Genomic DNA, 15,536 nt, shown 5'->3' with positions numbered 1-15,536 from the left:
TAGATGGTCTGGAAGGGTGCACCATTTCGTGTCCCACGAGGGAGTTAATGTCATGCATGCTTGTCTTGGCTGATAGGAACAAGAATAATTAAGTCTCACATAAAATACCTGCACATACACAATGGAGGAGACTAAGTGAGCAGAACTGCTGAGGTGGGAGGGACCGTATATATAGGGTTACAATTACAGGGCTGGCAAGTTGAGAGCAAAATCATAGAAAGCATTGTTGCTTGGCTGGTGATCTCTGTGCTTGTTAGGAGGGAAGATGAGCTGCTTGCACCCGGCCCTGGATCCCTGCCTGCAGTGAGGGGCAGGTTTCCTGAATGAATGAAACCAGTGCTCGGCAGTAATCCCCCAGCGTGATGGAGCACGGGCAGCTGTGAGCTCACGGATCTGCAGCCACAGCAGATAGGAAACTGCAGGCAAGTTTACGTTGCAGCTAGAGTTAAGATATCCAGCGCAGGAGAAAAATGTGCCTGGAGCAAGTTAAATTTCTGCATAAAACAAATTACTTATAAATTTTATAGACATGGCATTTGTTTAAGAGTAAATGAATTGACCAAACAGAAGCCAAGCTTGATGTTCCAGAGGAAGAATTTATTTCACGTAAGTAAACCTCGGTAAACTTCATTTTTACATAACTTAAGGCTTTCTGCATGTATTTGAAGGACTCTGCCCTGCAAGCTGCAGGCACACCTGTGTGCTGAGTGGGCAGATGTGAGCAATGGCTGCCACTTACTGCAGCAGCTTGAAGGATCAGAGCATCTTAAAAGCATAAATGCGTTACCTGGGCATGGCTTTAACACTCTCACATAAGGACTGAACCTGATTTTACGTTAACATTCTTTGCATCTTGGAGTTACCTCTCTCTTTCATTGGAATGAATAAGACAAGAACCAGACCTGCAGTGTATGGTGTCATGTAAGTAATAGGACAGTTTCCCTGCTCTCATACTGCCGTAAACCAACAGTACTACCTATGAGATCAGTGTATATAAATGTCTGTGGCACTCCAAGTGCTAGCACACAGAATGGAGTCTATAAATCATGCTGTGTTAGTGCAGCCAGCTCCTTGGGACGGCTGCCTTTTGGTGCAGCTCCTGCCCCATCCCCACTGTGTGATCGGTCCATACACAGCTTGCTGGGCTGGTCCCACGCAGCACCAAGCTCTGCCTCACACTGAAGCACAGCAAGGGCTGCCTCAAACAAGCAGGGTGTGTGCTGCAGCCTCAGCAAGGCCCTCGGTAGTGCTGCTGTTCCTGGAACTAAGAGGTCATTTTTCATGTGATGTAACGACAGTGGTGTGGATGGAAAGAATCCACTTTTTACCAACAGCAAAAGTTCACGGAAGTTCTTGAAATTTCTGTGGGTATGATGAAGTCACCTGTTTACCTGTCTGTGATTGCTGATAACCACTCAAGGCAAGTGAACAGCAAAAAGCAGATTACAGAAGCTGGCATCTGCCTGGCACGTGCCTTGTTGAGCTGAGGCTAACACAGCTACAGCTCTTTCAGGCAGAAACCGGGCTGCTGCTCATCTCCTTCACTTGGTCCAGTCATCAAACAAGCTGGCTGAAATTTGAGTTCTTTAAACAGGGAAATCAGCAGGGAAAAAAAAAAGTGTTTTGTTCATAAAATAAATAAATAATAAATTGCAGATTTTGAAAGTACGCTAAGTTAGGAAAGGCATCATATCAGCGTGGTCTGTTAGCAGACTTAGAAGTCTTTTCTCAGTGCTCTTCCTTGCAGTAGCTCCGCATTTTCTCCTGGCCTGACAAAAGAGATATTTAACATAGAATCACAGAACCACTGGAGTTGGGAGGTATCCTTAAAGGTCATCTCGTCCAACACCCTGCAGTGAACAGGGCCACCTGCACTAGGTCAGGTGCTCAGAGCCCCATCCAGCCTGCCCCTGAGTGTCTCCAAGGATGGGGCATCCACCACCAATCTGGGCAACATTAAAAATAAATAAATAAATTCAAGTTAAACTCTACATGTGAGGAACTTGACAGGCAAATCATTTTGAATGAACTGAAAATAAAACCTTCACGATTTGCTTGGCCAGTAAGTTAAAATTTGAACAGCTGTCACAATCATCAAAATACACAACTTGTTGGCTGCAGCTGTGCCAAGAGCAGGTCATGCCATGAACCTTTCCGTACAAAATCCCTTGCCACCCACGTCCCCAAAGTAACGATTCAAAATCAGACAGCTGTCCATAATTCAGACAGGGCAAGGGGAGGAAGTAATACTGTGTTTAAAAGGCAGGTTGTTAGGCTTCAGTCACTCAAATCTCTTCTAGATAAACTTGCTGACCTGGATGAGATATCTCGGCTTCTACAACACCTGTTAAGTCTGATCCTAGGGTTCACAATGCTGTTCTTTCATGGGTTTGTAATTGTATTTAGCAACTACTGCAATCATAGAGGTGGCCAAAGCAAGCTCGGCATGGGATGGTGCAGCCAGTTATGAAGCTGGAAACTTCTGGTGATAGTGTCATGATGCTTTCCATCCTAGTTCCCTCAACAACTATTACTACCTGCAGCTCACTGACTCATCCTGTGAGTCTGCTCTTGAGGCTGGCTTTTCAGATCCTTGCAACAGCTCCTTTTGCCTAGCTTTGGGATGTCATTTGCCCTGAGTATATCAGAGCATGTGCTAATCTTCTGCTCTGTGCAGTGAGATGTGGATGGGGCTTACCTGTGAAGTGGGAGGTAATGTGGGCCAGTAGTGCTGTTTCCCTTGCTGTGTGTTATTGCTTGATGTGAAGGAGTGGATCACTATGGGTTACATTGGCAGTAGTGCAAAGGTATCCAGGCTCCACCAGGTGTCAGTGTACATCTCTCTACCGTGATATTTCTCCTTTTGTGTTGTTACTCTTACCAGCTCTTCCAAATTAGAGGAATGCAGTAGAATTAAGTAACATAGAACTGAGCAATAGTGGAGGGCTTATACATGTGGTCTTGGCTGGTGTAAATAAGCATTATTTCATGAACTTCTATGGAAGCAGATGCAGGCTTAACTACTGAGCAGTCTGGTTGCATGTTTTGCTGTAATACCTGCATCTTTGAATAATTCCCTGCCAGTAGGGAGAGCATGGAGCTGGGTGAGCTGTTAAGTTCTCAAGGTTTTCTTTATTTCTGAACATAATGAATGATTTTAGGTAACACTGGTTTTGGAAGCAAATCTTTCACAACTACTGGTATTGCCTGTGCTGTGCTGACTATACAAAATGTCAAGATTAGACATTGCCTAAGTTTGTTTTTTCTATTAAAAGTCAATTGTAATACTTTACTAAATAGAGAAGCATAAATGCACAATCTTAAAACTGTTCCTTCCCAGCATACTGTACTAATGAAGCTAGTAATGAAGCTAGTAATGTCTGCTGAAGGCTTCCACAAAAACAGTCTCACAGTTTTGGCACTTCTCTCTATTTATTTCAATACAAAGCTGAGAACTGCTTTCATTATATTCAGTTCTGGGCACTGATGTCACTCTTTTCTGACCTGTGAGTGCTCTGGCACAGTGAGTTTCTAGCTGTCTTGGGTACTTACAGATCACTGCTTCCCAACCCTTGATACACTTATCTTCACAGCCATGTTTGGAAGGAGGAAAACAGGATTGTGGAGTTCATTCAGGTCTGTGGAAACAGCAGTCAGAGATTTATCCAGATTGGTTTGCTTTGTTTCAATCTACTGTCTTTGTTAGATAGAAGTAACACACGTTGCTGTGTGCATTTCAGTTAACAAGAGCCATAAACAGGGCTTTACAAGGATGCTTTTTACTACATAAGAGGTTTCTATGCATTAGTCATCAAAACAAACAGAATTTGAGTTATATTTTTTTCAAAACAAGGTCTTACTAACTAGGATAGATAGACAGAATAAAATTCAGAAATGGATGCACCAAAATGCTAGGAACTACAACTCCTTTGCAAAATGGATACTGATGGGGGATGTTCGTGACGGGTTCCTCAGCTGAAATTCATCCGTTTTTATACTTAATCACATGCTGGTTTGTTAAATTACCCTTTCTTACTTTCCTGCACCGATTCTTCTTTTCTCATCAAAATTGTGCTCTAATGCTGTGTGAACAGGTAGATGATTAATCTCTCTAGCCCTTTAAGATTACATGCTACTGAGGAGCTGCTGGTAACATCTGGGAACATCTGAACACCATGTTAGGACAAAAAGTGCAAAGACTTGTCAGGAATTCAGGTGTTAGACAGAGATTAGAGCGTATTTTACTTTGAAAGATATCCTGTCTTTCTCCAGTGGGATTCTTGTTGTATGGCCCTGCATTTATGGTGCTTTGAATGTTCAGGTATTGTCACTGGCTGTGTATAGACAAAGATGTCCCTGCTGCCTGGAGCACGACTGTTCCATAGCACAGCACCAGAGCTGTACAGTTAGCTGAGAAGGCACAGTGTCCTCTGGGCTGTGGTGAGCTATTGCAGGAAGGATCTAACCCAAGCACAAAATTCCCAACCGTTGGGTTACTATAGAATAGCCACGTTTGAGGTTGAGGTGCTCACTGCCATGCATGATGAGAAGGGCAGTAAATTGGAACTCACATTTGTGCAAGTCAGAGCTCAGAGACTGATGATTTGTACAGCCATTCCCAATTTGTGACAGCATGATGGAGAGGAAAACTTAGATCTATCTAAGAATGATGATGGTTTGCCAGTACCTGTAGGAAAACTCTGATGCACTGAGGTACACTTCTAACAGCATAGTGGTCAAGCAGTATTGTATTTCTAGCTCAAACTAGTGATGGTCTAGTAGCAGTGTCCCCTCGGCAGCTGTGCTGGTGTCATCCTCATTAGCCTGTTCCAGCTGCAGCCTGCTGTGAGAGCACTCGGTGTGGCGGAGTTATCCATACCCCCAGTAAAGGTGTGCAGTTGATGCAGCATTTCAGGTAGAGAGCAGGGATGCAGAGCAGAGCATGGACGGAGTTGCCCATTGTGGCACCAGCATGAGCCTGTGGGAGTTCCAGGCCAGAATCCAGGATTTAGTTTCACTCCCAGAAAGGTCAACGAAACCCATTTGAAGTAGAATGATTTCATCCCGTTCTGCATGCTGAATGACTCGCCAATGTTACTGCTAATAGCATGGGCTGTTTCAGGTACAAGCTAATGGAGTGCAACGCTGCAGAGTTTCTGTGGAGGTGATCAGTGGAGCACAGAAGTGTAAGATGCTGACTCTGTCGTAAGTGGGAAGGATCTCACGTGGTTTCAGAGACCTTTAGGAAATTCTTAAATCTTTATCTATTTGATAATTTTTTTTCTTTGGTGTCATTCTCAACATCAACTAATCACCACCCCATGCTGAAATGAAAGCCCTATCTAAAACAGTGGCATGATGTCTGGTGACCCTGCGAAAGGACTTTCGGAACCAAGTATCTTTTATGAGGAAAGTGTGAAAATAGCATGGTGCTGAAAAATGACACGAGCTAGAAGGAAAAGGCAGGTGTCACTGTGTTGAGGAAATTAAACATTGCTGGGTAGGATTCTGACTCCGTGCAGCACTTATTTTCCATGCCCCTTTATTTAAAATAGAACCACAGAACCATAGAATTGCTCAGGTTGGAAAAGACCTTAAAGATCATCAAGTCCAACCACAACCTAACCATACTACCCTAACTCTAACAACCCTCCACTAAGTCATGTCCCTGAGCAAATAGTTTTTCTTAAATCACAAAAATCTCCTTTTCTTTCACAGAAGAGCAGAGCAAATACTGAAATCATCCCCAGAGATGTTCTGCAGATATTTTTGTTTCTTCAGTCTGTGTCTTTTCCTTCAAACACAAAGGCAAGTGGAGCATTTGTTTTGCTTTACAGGTCATCTGAATTATGATTAACATAAGTAATGTGGGTCAAAAGGAAATTATGCTTCCAGTGTTACAGCCCACTCAAAGAAATTTGGGTGCATTAAGAGGTCAGGCAGGGGGAGCAACCTGCACAGGTTCCCAAAATGTAATGTACAGTGATAGTGCAAGCTCTTTTTCTCTGTTCAAGAACAGGAAATTGTGTTGGTTTTGCTGGAAATTGTCTACCACGCTGTCCTCTTCCACCCCATTTCTTCCAGCTGAGTTATTGCCATCCCTGACTGCGATCAAGTCCTAAAAGCTCTCATAAGCTTATGCTGCTCAGTAACTGCTCAGTTCTGCTGTAAGGTTCTTTTTGATCTAAAACCTGCAGCAAACCTCCAAGGACAATTAACTCAACTTTAAAGCACAGGCCAGCAGTCCTGAGTCTCTGGAGAGAGGCAGCACCTCCTTCAGCCCTTGACAGAGCAGTATCAAACTCATAATGGTTTGCTCACATTTTCATCAAGTGAGCATATGCCTGCACAAGCACACGGCACCACAGCACCTTTTTTTATGCCCCCCAGACTCTGTCTCTGTAGCTGCCTATTTACAGGATGGCACAGCTCTGGGAACCTCACAATGCCAGGTACCTGCTGTATCTTCAGTACAGAAAATGTTGATTTTGATACTGTAATGGTAATTTGGAGTTGAACACTGTCTGCATGGCAGCTAGGAGTAGTCCTGCTCCCAGTGCTGTCTCGGTGTCTGTGAAGCACTCGCTGTTTTACCTCTCCCCTTGGTATACTCAGGTTTTACTCTGGCGCAGCTGTTGGGATGCTGCCTGATGCTAACAAATAAGGACGAAAGCTTGCTTATGGGAATGATGAGTAAGAAGGAGGAGCTGTTGGGCAGTAAGATTTGTCTTGGGTTATTGTACGTAGGAGGAAAAAGGTTCCTTATATACCTTTTATGAGGAGGAATGAGAAGGGAGAGATTACAGGTTATTATTAAGTCTTGTGATATACTGACCTTGCTTGACTTGCCTGGGACATTTTAAAAATATCCTTAAGCCACTATCTGCAAATCTGAGGTTATTTGCTTAGGCAATTTGCTGTACTCCCACCTTTTTAAGGTGTCAGTTATTCAGCCAAGGTAAGCAATGTCAATAAGTGCTCATTATTTCAATGTTGTACTTTTTTTAATAAGCATTTTATGTAGTTTGCTTCTTTGAGCACAAGCTGGGGGTGCAGCTGCACACCTGATGTGCCCAGCATGCCTGGCCACATACTTAACAGTACATTCTTTGTGTCCCCAGGAAATGCTCACTGGGACGTGCATCCAGCTTGGGTGGCAGTGACGCAGCATCCCTCCCTGGATTTGAGAACCTCACAATGGGATACAACAAATACCTCAGGCCCTACTTTGGTGGTACGTTGGCTCTATGCATTTCACTGTCCAAAGAATAGTCTGTAACGCTAATGGTGACCATGCTTGAAGCTTTCAATAGCATGCCCCACATTAAAAGGTTGAGTTCTTTTAAATTTTGCTAGTAGCCAAGGCTGCTCTCCTTCCTGTGCATCCAGTGTTGCCTTGAATTGTTGTGCACACGTGCATAGGTGGGGCATGAGAATGTGTCCATCTATGAAGATGAGGGAATTAATAAACTTCAACATCTCTATCAAAGATTTGACAATAATTAAATTCTGCTGTAATCATGTATGTTTTTGTTTAGAGCCTTACCCATATGATTTTCTGCTTTATTTTTGTTTGTGTCCATTTACTCAGACAGTGGGCATAGAGGAATTCTCCTTTCCAGAAATACTAGCTTCTGGCACGTGCGTTCCCCTCACTCTGAGACAAAAACTAAACCTCCTTTAAACCCCTTGTGAAGCTCCAGAGAGACAGCATCTGAGGGGCGGTCAGTTATTTAGGAACTCACCTGAGGCTATTGTCAGGTGTCAGGTCTCCCACCTCCTAGGTGAATGCTGCAACCACTTGGAGGGAACAGGTTTCAGAACGACATTCAGCACCTGAAAAATACTGATGAAAGCTTACGAAAATACTATGAAAATTTTGATAAATTTTGCTTGTCTTCCAGTACTTGTTATCACAACAAAGCCTACTAGAAAAATTATCTATCAGCTTTCTCCAGGAGTTGCACGTTTTTCCATTGCAGCTCCTGCAGACTGACTTTCCGCTCTTGGCAGCTTTGAGTTTCTTCCTGTTTCTGACCATGGTGATACATTTCTAGGACAACACAGTATTTAGCAGGTTCTTATGCCCAAAATGTCTCATGCTGAAACAGAACAGCTCTATTAGAGCCTGTCACATAAGTGAACTGAAGCTTCCAAACTGCATTACAGACATGTGATACCAGAATGTGCCCGCTAGAGCCATGAGACACAAATGGTCAGGCTCAAGTTTGACTTCAGCCAGAGTTTTAGTGGGTTTTGGGTGTTTAATAATGTAGGAAGGATGTAATTGACAGCTACATTAAAATATATATATATATATATACATATCCATATTTTATGCAAATGACATACCTTTTGGATTTGGAACATTTCGAAAACAAACAAAAGAACAATAACAGCAACAGCACAAAACCCTCTAAGCTAGAAAGCAATTTAGAAAGTGTCCTATAGACTTTCCTACATGTGATTTAGAGATGAGGAAAAAGAGTTAGAGCAAGTCCCACGAAGAAGGGCATTGCTGTGTTACCACGGGGGCAGAGGGCAGTGCTGGAATGCACCAAGCCCTGCTCAGAGCAGGACATCCATCCGTGTGCATCAGCTGCCCTCTGGTGGTGGATTTCAAGAGTTGATGGTAGAAAGTAGACAACGAGGATTCAGGACTTGCTGTGACACTGTGTCTGCTGGTCCTTTGGGTTTCTGCAGTTTCAGAGAGCATGGTGTGTTTGGGAGGCTGGGAGCAGTGCCTGTGCTGGAGAGCAGTTTTACTGCACCTTACACTCTCCTGAGTTTTTCTTTCCCTCCACAGGAGAACCTGTTCAAATTGCAATGAGCCTGGACATTGCCAGTATTTCCAGTATATCCGAGAGTGACATGGTAAGTGAATCTTTTTGTGTGTAAGAGAATAGAATCTGCCTGAGACTTTTCATATGTTACCTTCAGCACCGAAACTGCTCTATTCAAGCTGCTTTGCTTTTTGTGTGTGACCACTTCTCAGGGGTGTGAGGAGAACAGGGCTCACCTACAGCTGCAGGTTACGTAGGTGCCAGAGAAATATGAGCTTGCTAGTAAGAAGAGATGGCCTCAGAGGTCCTACTGGTTAAAAAAAAAATAAAAATAAAGCCTGAAAACAAAAAACACCTTGGAGTGTATGTGGGAAACATAAATAAAACCACGATGACCTGTTGGTTCTACTGCATGCATTTGGAGCTAAGCTTTGATGGGTTAAACAGATGCATTGTGCCTTGTCACACGTGGCATATGCCTACAGTTTATGCCATGCAGGTGTTCTGGCTGTGCATCCTCTGGTTCTTCCTCTTGCCAGGATTACACAGCTACCATCTACTTGCGGCAGCGCTGGACAGATCCCCGCTTAGTCTTTCATGGCAACAAAAGCTTCACGCTGGATGCTCGTCTAGTGGAATTGCTCTGGGTACCAGACACGTACATTGTGGAGTCAAAAAGGTCCTTCCTGCACGATGTCACTGTGGGGAACCGCCTCATCAGATTGTTCTCTAATGGCACTATCTTATATGCCTTAAGGTAAACCAACCTTTGGCTTCCCTGATGACGGTGGTTCAGAACAGATTTCCAGAGTTATGCAGAGGTTAAGGAGCATCGGGGAATGTGAGCAAGAGATACTGGTGGAGCAACTCCCTGCCATACCTGTGAGAAAGGCACTGGGGTGATACACCCCTAGTAGTGGTGGACCCCCTTGCCCTGTTGCCATTGGGCAGACGGAGGGGACCAAATTCTTTACTCAGAGTGGTGAGGTGCTGGAATGTATAGGCCAGAGAGGCTCTGGATGCCCCATCCCTGGAGGTGTTCAAGGCCGGGCTGGATGGGGTCCTGGGCAGCCTGATCTAGTGGCTGGTAACACTGCCCATGGCAGGAGGGTCAGAGCTTAAATGATCTTTAAGGTCCACTCCAATCTAAGCCATTCTATGATGAAATTATTTGCTTATCCAATGCTACTTAGCTGATTTCTTCTCTTTAGCAAGAAGTGTTTGTGTACATGTACTGTAGAAATGTACATTGTAACTGTGTGAGGTCTTAGTGTTATCTCTTCCCAGCTCGGCGTAACTGCCAGTGACTTCAGCTTACAGCAGCTTTACTTGCAGTTAATTCATTTATCCTCTGCACTGAAGCAAGCCAGTGTGTACATGCAGTTAGTTACTGTGCCTCAGGTGGCAACGAGCAACTTCTTTATAAGTGCTAACAGTAGCAATGGAAGCATGTGAATCTACATTAAATCTCCTACCACAACAGGGCAAAATTCCTCCTTCAGTTACATTTTCATCAGTATGGCTGCAGAGAGTGTATCTTAAGGAGGGTGTGCTCTGATTATAGCAGCCCATTCATTTTATAGGTCAAAAGGATCTAAATGACATATCAGAATCCTTGTGGTGGTTTTCTCTGCTATGTAGAAATAGCAGAGGTCAAAGGTGGAAATATTCCATTATATGGTTTTGTTGTGATTTTTTGAGTTATTTCTCCTCCTACAGAATTACTACTACTGTTGCTTGTAACATGGACCTGTCAAAGTATCCCATGGACACACAGACATGCAGACTGCAGCTAGAGAGCTGTAAGTATAACAAAACCTGGCTGGATGTTTGTTTGTGCATAATGAATATGCATCTTGAATATTCGCATTTATCACAGTGACCCCCAAAAGTAGCAAATATTAATGTCCAAAAGCAAACAACTTTTTCATTATTCTTCCAATGTTTGTGCTGTAATCTAGAGATGAGAGGATTTTTGCTACTGTTCAATTAAAACAAAAGTGGTAACAAATCATATCTTTATCAAGGGGTAAATTGTTGAGTTTTATACAGAATGAATTTAATAGTAGTTGCTGGTTTTCCAAATGTGGCCCCTTTTTGCACAACTTTGTACAACTTCCCACATTTCTTCTGAAACCTGCTGTACCTCCCAAACCTGCCCAGCCTTCTCTGTGAGGGTTGCCTGTTACAGTAACAGAGATGGTGAGATCCTCAACTGGAGTCTCAGCCTTGCAGGTCTCAGGAAGAATCATCAGTGAGTTCCGCTCTTAAATTACATGTTCGTCTGTAGCAAAGTTGGCTAAGAACTCTAACAACAGCTAAATGCTCAAAGAAAACCTGGGATACACTACAGGGCTTTTCCCAGGAGCTCAGCAAGAGCAGTACTGCTGTTATGTAGCTGTGAAGCTCAGCAACAAGCAAGGAACTTCTTCCCACTTGTGTCACAAAAAGAAATGCTTGAAATCTCAGTGCTGAAAAGACCAGATTAAACTTCTGGGGCTGCAGCATGAAGCACCTAAGGAAGCACATATTACTTTCACATTAAAATCATATTAGTTCACCACGGTTAACTTTATTACAAAGAATAGCTCCTGAAATAATAATGATTGCCCTCTTCTGCTAAAGCATAGCTTGTTTGGGTCTGCTTTAAAAGTGATTGGGTCCTACATCATGCTCAGTTGCTGTGGAACTCCAATGAAATTACATGCACATTGCCCACTGGAGGTTTCACTAGGATAAGTGCCCAGAAATAATGCTATTTAAACATGCCAGATGAATTAACAACAGTTTATCATTTATTATAAAATTTGCCTTACTAATCACAATCTATAAAACTGTTTAGAAATTTTGAACAGCCACATGCTTATGATTCTACATAGGGATTCATACCCTGGACACCTGATTTACGAGTTCATCATACTCAAGCTCTGGTAATTTGTGTCTAATAAAAAAAAACATCACCACAATTAGGTAAAAATAGAACTGTAACTGCATCTTATTCCTTCTACAAGGATGAACAGGTTGTTATCAGTCTAAAGGCATCCCTACTCGTTTTCCCCTAGAAGGGCACTTAATAAAAGAATCAAGTCAGTGAAATTGATAGGCTTTTTTCCTAAATGAAGTGAAAAATGTTGAAGTGAATGGCTAGCTGATGCCTGAGTGCAAGCTTTATCCCTCAGACTGAAGTATGGGATGAAGTAACCTGACATACTGTTATGCCATCGCTTACACTCCTAGAGGTTATTTTGCAGCCAGCTCATGTAGGCTGTACTGATAAGAACATGAACTGTTCACCTCATCTATTCCAGTGTTCTGGAGCAGGAATTCAGTGTTACCTAAGCACTAAAAACATTTATTTGTAAAGAGACCTGGGCAACACACATACAGTCAGAAGAGCCTGGTTTGTAAAGGTATAGGAGTCTGAGCTCCACACTCTCAAGTAAGAACACCTTTTCTGATATTTTCAAGCAGTTGAATAGGTGGGCCAGAGCAATGCACTTCTTCAACCTGGTAGGAGGCTCAATGAGATCTTTAATGATTTTATTTTTATTTTTTTGACTATTGTGATCCTCTGCTCACCTGACATGATCAAAGAGACTATGCTCAAGGCTTCAGATCACTGCAGGAGTTTCATCCTGCTGTGTGCAATCAATCTGGGGATGCCATGAATGTTAAATTACCTTTAACAATGTTAAAATAATTTGAAATTAAAATACACAATGAAGATGTCTGAAACGGGTTCTCTGCAGTCTTTCATGTTGTGCATCACTCATCACTCACAATGGTATGTGTTCCTAAGTCAAATCAAAACCAACAGACTGAAAACACACAGGCAGAAGAAAGTGCCAGCTTCCACCACTAGCTGATGCAGTTAGAGGGCCTTTGCGCAGCCTGCAATGTGTAGGTGATGTTTCTGCTCCCACCCAATGGGAAAGGCAGAACAACAGCTGGGCATTTATTGGGTGACCGCAATAATACGAGTCTTTGTTCTCTGTAGGGGGATATGATGAAAATGATGTCATCTTCACATGGTTGAGAGGAAATGACTCTGTCCATGGCATAGAAAAGTTGCGGTTGTCTCAGTACACAGTGGAACGTTACTACACCCTCATCTCAAAGTCACAGCAGGAAACAGGTAAAGCAGCAAAGGAGAAAAGCCCTGCGTACCTTCCCTCGCCCCTCCCCTCTCTTCTACAAACGGATGCATTTTGACTCAAGAAGGCTCAAACAAAGCCTCAAGCTAAACTTAAACGTACAAAGAGATGGGAAGAAAGTGAAATCCAGTTTGTTGCAATCGGGATATTCTGTAGATGAAAGATGAATCTTTTAGTGCCCTACATTCACTTAATCAATTTTCTTTAAATTCTCAGTGTCTTCCTCCACAGACACCTGAATTAAACCTTTTAAATATACTTTCTTCCAAAGTGGCAATTACATTGCTTTGATGGATTTAGATCCCTCTGAACTCAATGTCTTTTTGATTTTCAGTGTAGATATTCTTCTGTTCACTTAGATGTTAGGGAAAGGGGCACATTTTCCTCAGAATGGCCAGGTTTTAAAAACGATGGGGTTTTTTTTGTGTTTACTGTAGCGTATGCAGCCACAGAACAAATGTTTTTTGTTTCCACACTTCAAAGGGAACTATTGTTTAAACAGCAGAAATATCTCCTGAAAATACTAGCAGTCCAGCCCCGGAATCCTTACGTCAGTATAAAGACAAATGGATTTTAAAAAAATAGACTGAAATTGTTTTGAGTGCAAAAAGACACAGTTACCAAAGATCACAAATTACTAATGAATAAAGGGGATGTAAATCCCTGTGATGATAAGATAATGGGATGCTTTGGGACATGAACCAAAGCATGCTGAAATCAAAAGAAGATCTTTTGTTTAATTTCTCAGCCATCAGATAAGAATGAATTTGGCAGTGCCCCTTCACAGTAGTTCTTGGGAAAAAATACGCTGTGCTGAAAAAGAGAATAGAAAAAAGCAATGGCCTTTCTCCGCTTTGAGTTATGACACTGGAATAAAATATTCCCACTGCAGCTTAAGTTTAGGAGCCCCACTGCAAACCACACACTGTGTGTACACGTCCTTTCGTCTAGGATATGTTAGATAGGAAACATCTCTAGGCAAGAAGTCGAGCTTCTGTAAGTAATGCATCTCCCATGATTTCAGTGAGGCTCCACTGAATGGTGCTGGGGAGTCCCCCTTTCAGGCTGAGGGAACTTAGAAATCTCATGATCACTGTTTCTCCCTTTTGTGAACAGGCAGTTACCCACGACTAATACTGCAGTTTGAGCTGAGAAGAAATGTCCTTTACTTCATTTTGGAGACCTATGTGCCATCTACTCTGCTTGTTATGCTGTCCTGGGTTTCTTTTTGGATCACGCTGGATTCAGTGCCTGCAAGAACCTGCATTGGTGAGTTTCTACCTGAGAAAGGGAGGTTTCAGCAGGCAAGGAGTGCCTCTGATGGTTGGGTAGATGGTAATTTTCTTGAGCTCTCTGCTTCAATGGTCTGCACACATTCTGCCTTTGCTGGCTCCTGCTAGGTTTACAGCAAAGAACAGCACACATATTCTTCCTAATGAGCTTTGGTGGAAGGAAGTTTTTGTATTTTTTTAATTATTATTAATTGAAAGAATGGAAAGTAAAAGCAAAGTACCTACCAGAGCCAAGTTGTCAAAAGCAGAGAGAAATGTCTGTGGAGCTAGTAGCTGGTGCTACACCAGTAGTTCAGTTGATGGATGATGTGGATCTGCTAAGAGAAGATGTGTTGTTTTTGCATAGAAGCAGAGTGACACTGCTCCCACTACTGGGTACACAAATAGAGAATAGGCCAAGCCTTTTCCCAAGTGTCTATATGAGAAGGTCTTTCCTTTTCTGTTTTTCAAGGAGTAACAACTGTGCTTTCCATGACAACTCTGATGATTGGCTCACGAAGTTCACTTTCAAAAACCAACTGTTTTATTAAGGCCATTGATGTTTACCTTGGCATCTGCTTCACCTTCATCTTTGGTGCCCTCGTGGAATATGCAGTTGCTCACTACAGCTCTTCACAAAAACATACAGCTAAAACACCTCAACAGGTAAAGTCTGATCTACCATAACAAAACTTGTTATCTCAGATGAACAATAATTAGTCTTTTATTAACTGCATAGACTGTTCATCCTGCTATGAGTACAGCTCACAGCTGCTTCTCCTAATTGTCACTAAATGTAATTTTTTTGTGTGCAGCAAATGCAGTAGTAGTGATTACGAACATACCTAGGCCTAGAGTGAATTTCTCAAAGCAATCTCCTTTAGTGGAAGGAATTAAATATTCATGTATGATAACAGCCCAGTGGTCATCAAGGGTACCAATCCTGAAAGAAATGAAAGAGCTATCCCACATCCCTGGTGATTCTCCAGCTATTTATTCTGTAGAAGTGAAGAGAGACAGACTGCCACATCTGGCCCATAAGGCCTTGAAGAAGATGGACAGTGGGTTGCCCAGCGATGTCAAGAATTAGATTTCATTAAAGAACTAAAACTGTCCAGATATAAAGCAGTGGAAGGACATACATCTCTGGGACTCCCAGCACTTCTGAAGTTAGCTCTGAATATTGGGCTTTTTGATGAACATATATGAAGCTGTGTGGTTGCATCTTTATCCTTAGGGTCTCCTTATTGATCAAGTACTTCTCCTCTGTAGGAGGAGACAAACCTTACAACTGTGGTATAACTGGTATGTATACTCTTGTTTCTTAG

The 15,536-nt window shown here is 42.6% G+C and overlaps 1 protein-coding gene across 5 annotated transcripts in view; it reads left to right on the top strand.

The window, feature by feature from the left end:
• The window catches only part of GABRP (gamma-aminobutyric acid type A receptor pi subunit), a 31,417-nt gene that overhangs the window by 10,805 nt on the left and 5,076 nt on the right, over nucleotides 1-15,536 (top strand). For 4 of the 5 annotated variants that reach the window (XM_040647082.1, XM_025155029.3, XM_046900496.1 and 1 more), the window contains 8 exons: nucleotides 5,719-5,808; nucleotides 7,122-7,234; nucleotides 8,807-8,874; nucleotides 9,323-9,540; nucleotides 10,503-10,585; nucleotides 12,781-12,918; nucleotides 14,054-14,206; nucleotides 14,681-14,874. In XM_040647082.1, coding sequence (XP_040503016.1) covers nucleotides 5,753-5,808; nucleotides 7,122-7,234; nucleotides 8,807-8,874; nucleotides 9,323-9,540; nucleotides 10,503-10,585; nucleotides 12,781-12,918; nucleotides 14,054-14,206; nucleotides 14,681-14,874 — 1,023 coding nt within the window. In that variant the 5' untranslated portion in view covers nucleotides 5,719-5,752. Of the gene's footprint in view, nucleotides 1-257; nucleotides 423-5,718; nucleotides 5,809-7,121; nucleotides 7,235-8,806; nucleotides 8,875-9,322; nucleotides 9,541-10,502; nucleotides 10,586-12,780; nucleotides 12,919-14,053; nucleotides 14,207-14,680; nucleotides 14,875-15,536 lie in introns of all 5 variants that reach the window. The other variant, XM_040647081.2, reaches the window with a different exon arrangement.

This window comes from Gallus gallus, chromosome 13, assembly GCF_016699485.2.
Source record: "Gallus gallus isolate bGalGal1 chromosome 13, bGalGal1.mat.broiler.GRCg7b, whole genome shotgun sequence".
NCBI lineage: Eukaryota > Metazoa > Chordata > Aves > Galliformes > Phasianidae > Gallus > Gallus gallus.
This window is presented reverse-complemented; position numbering and strand designations above follow the sequence as displayed.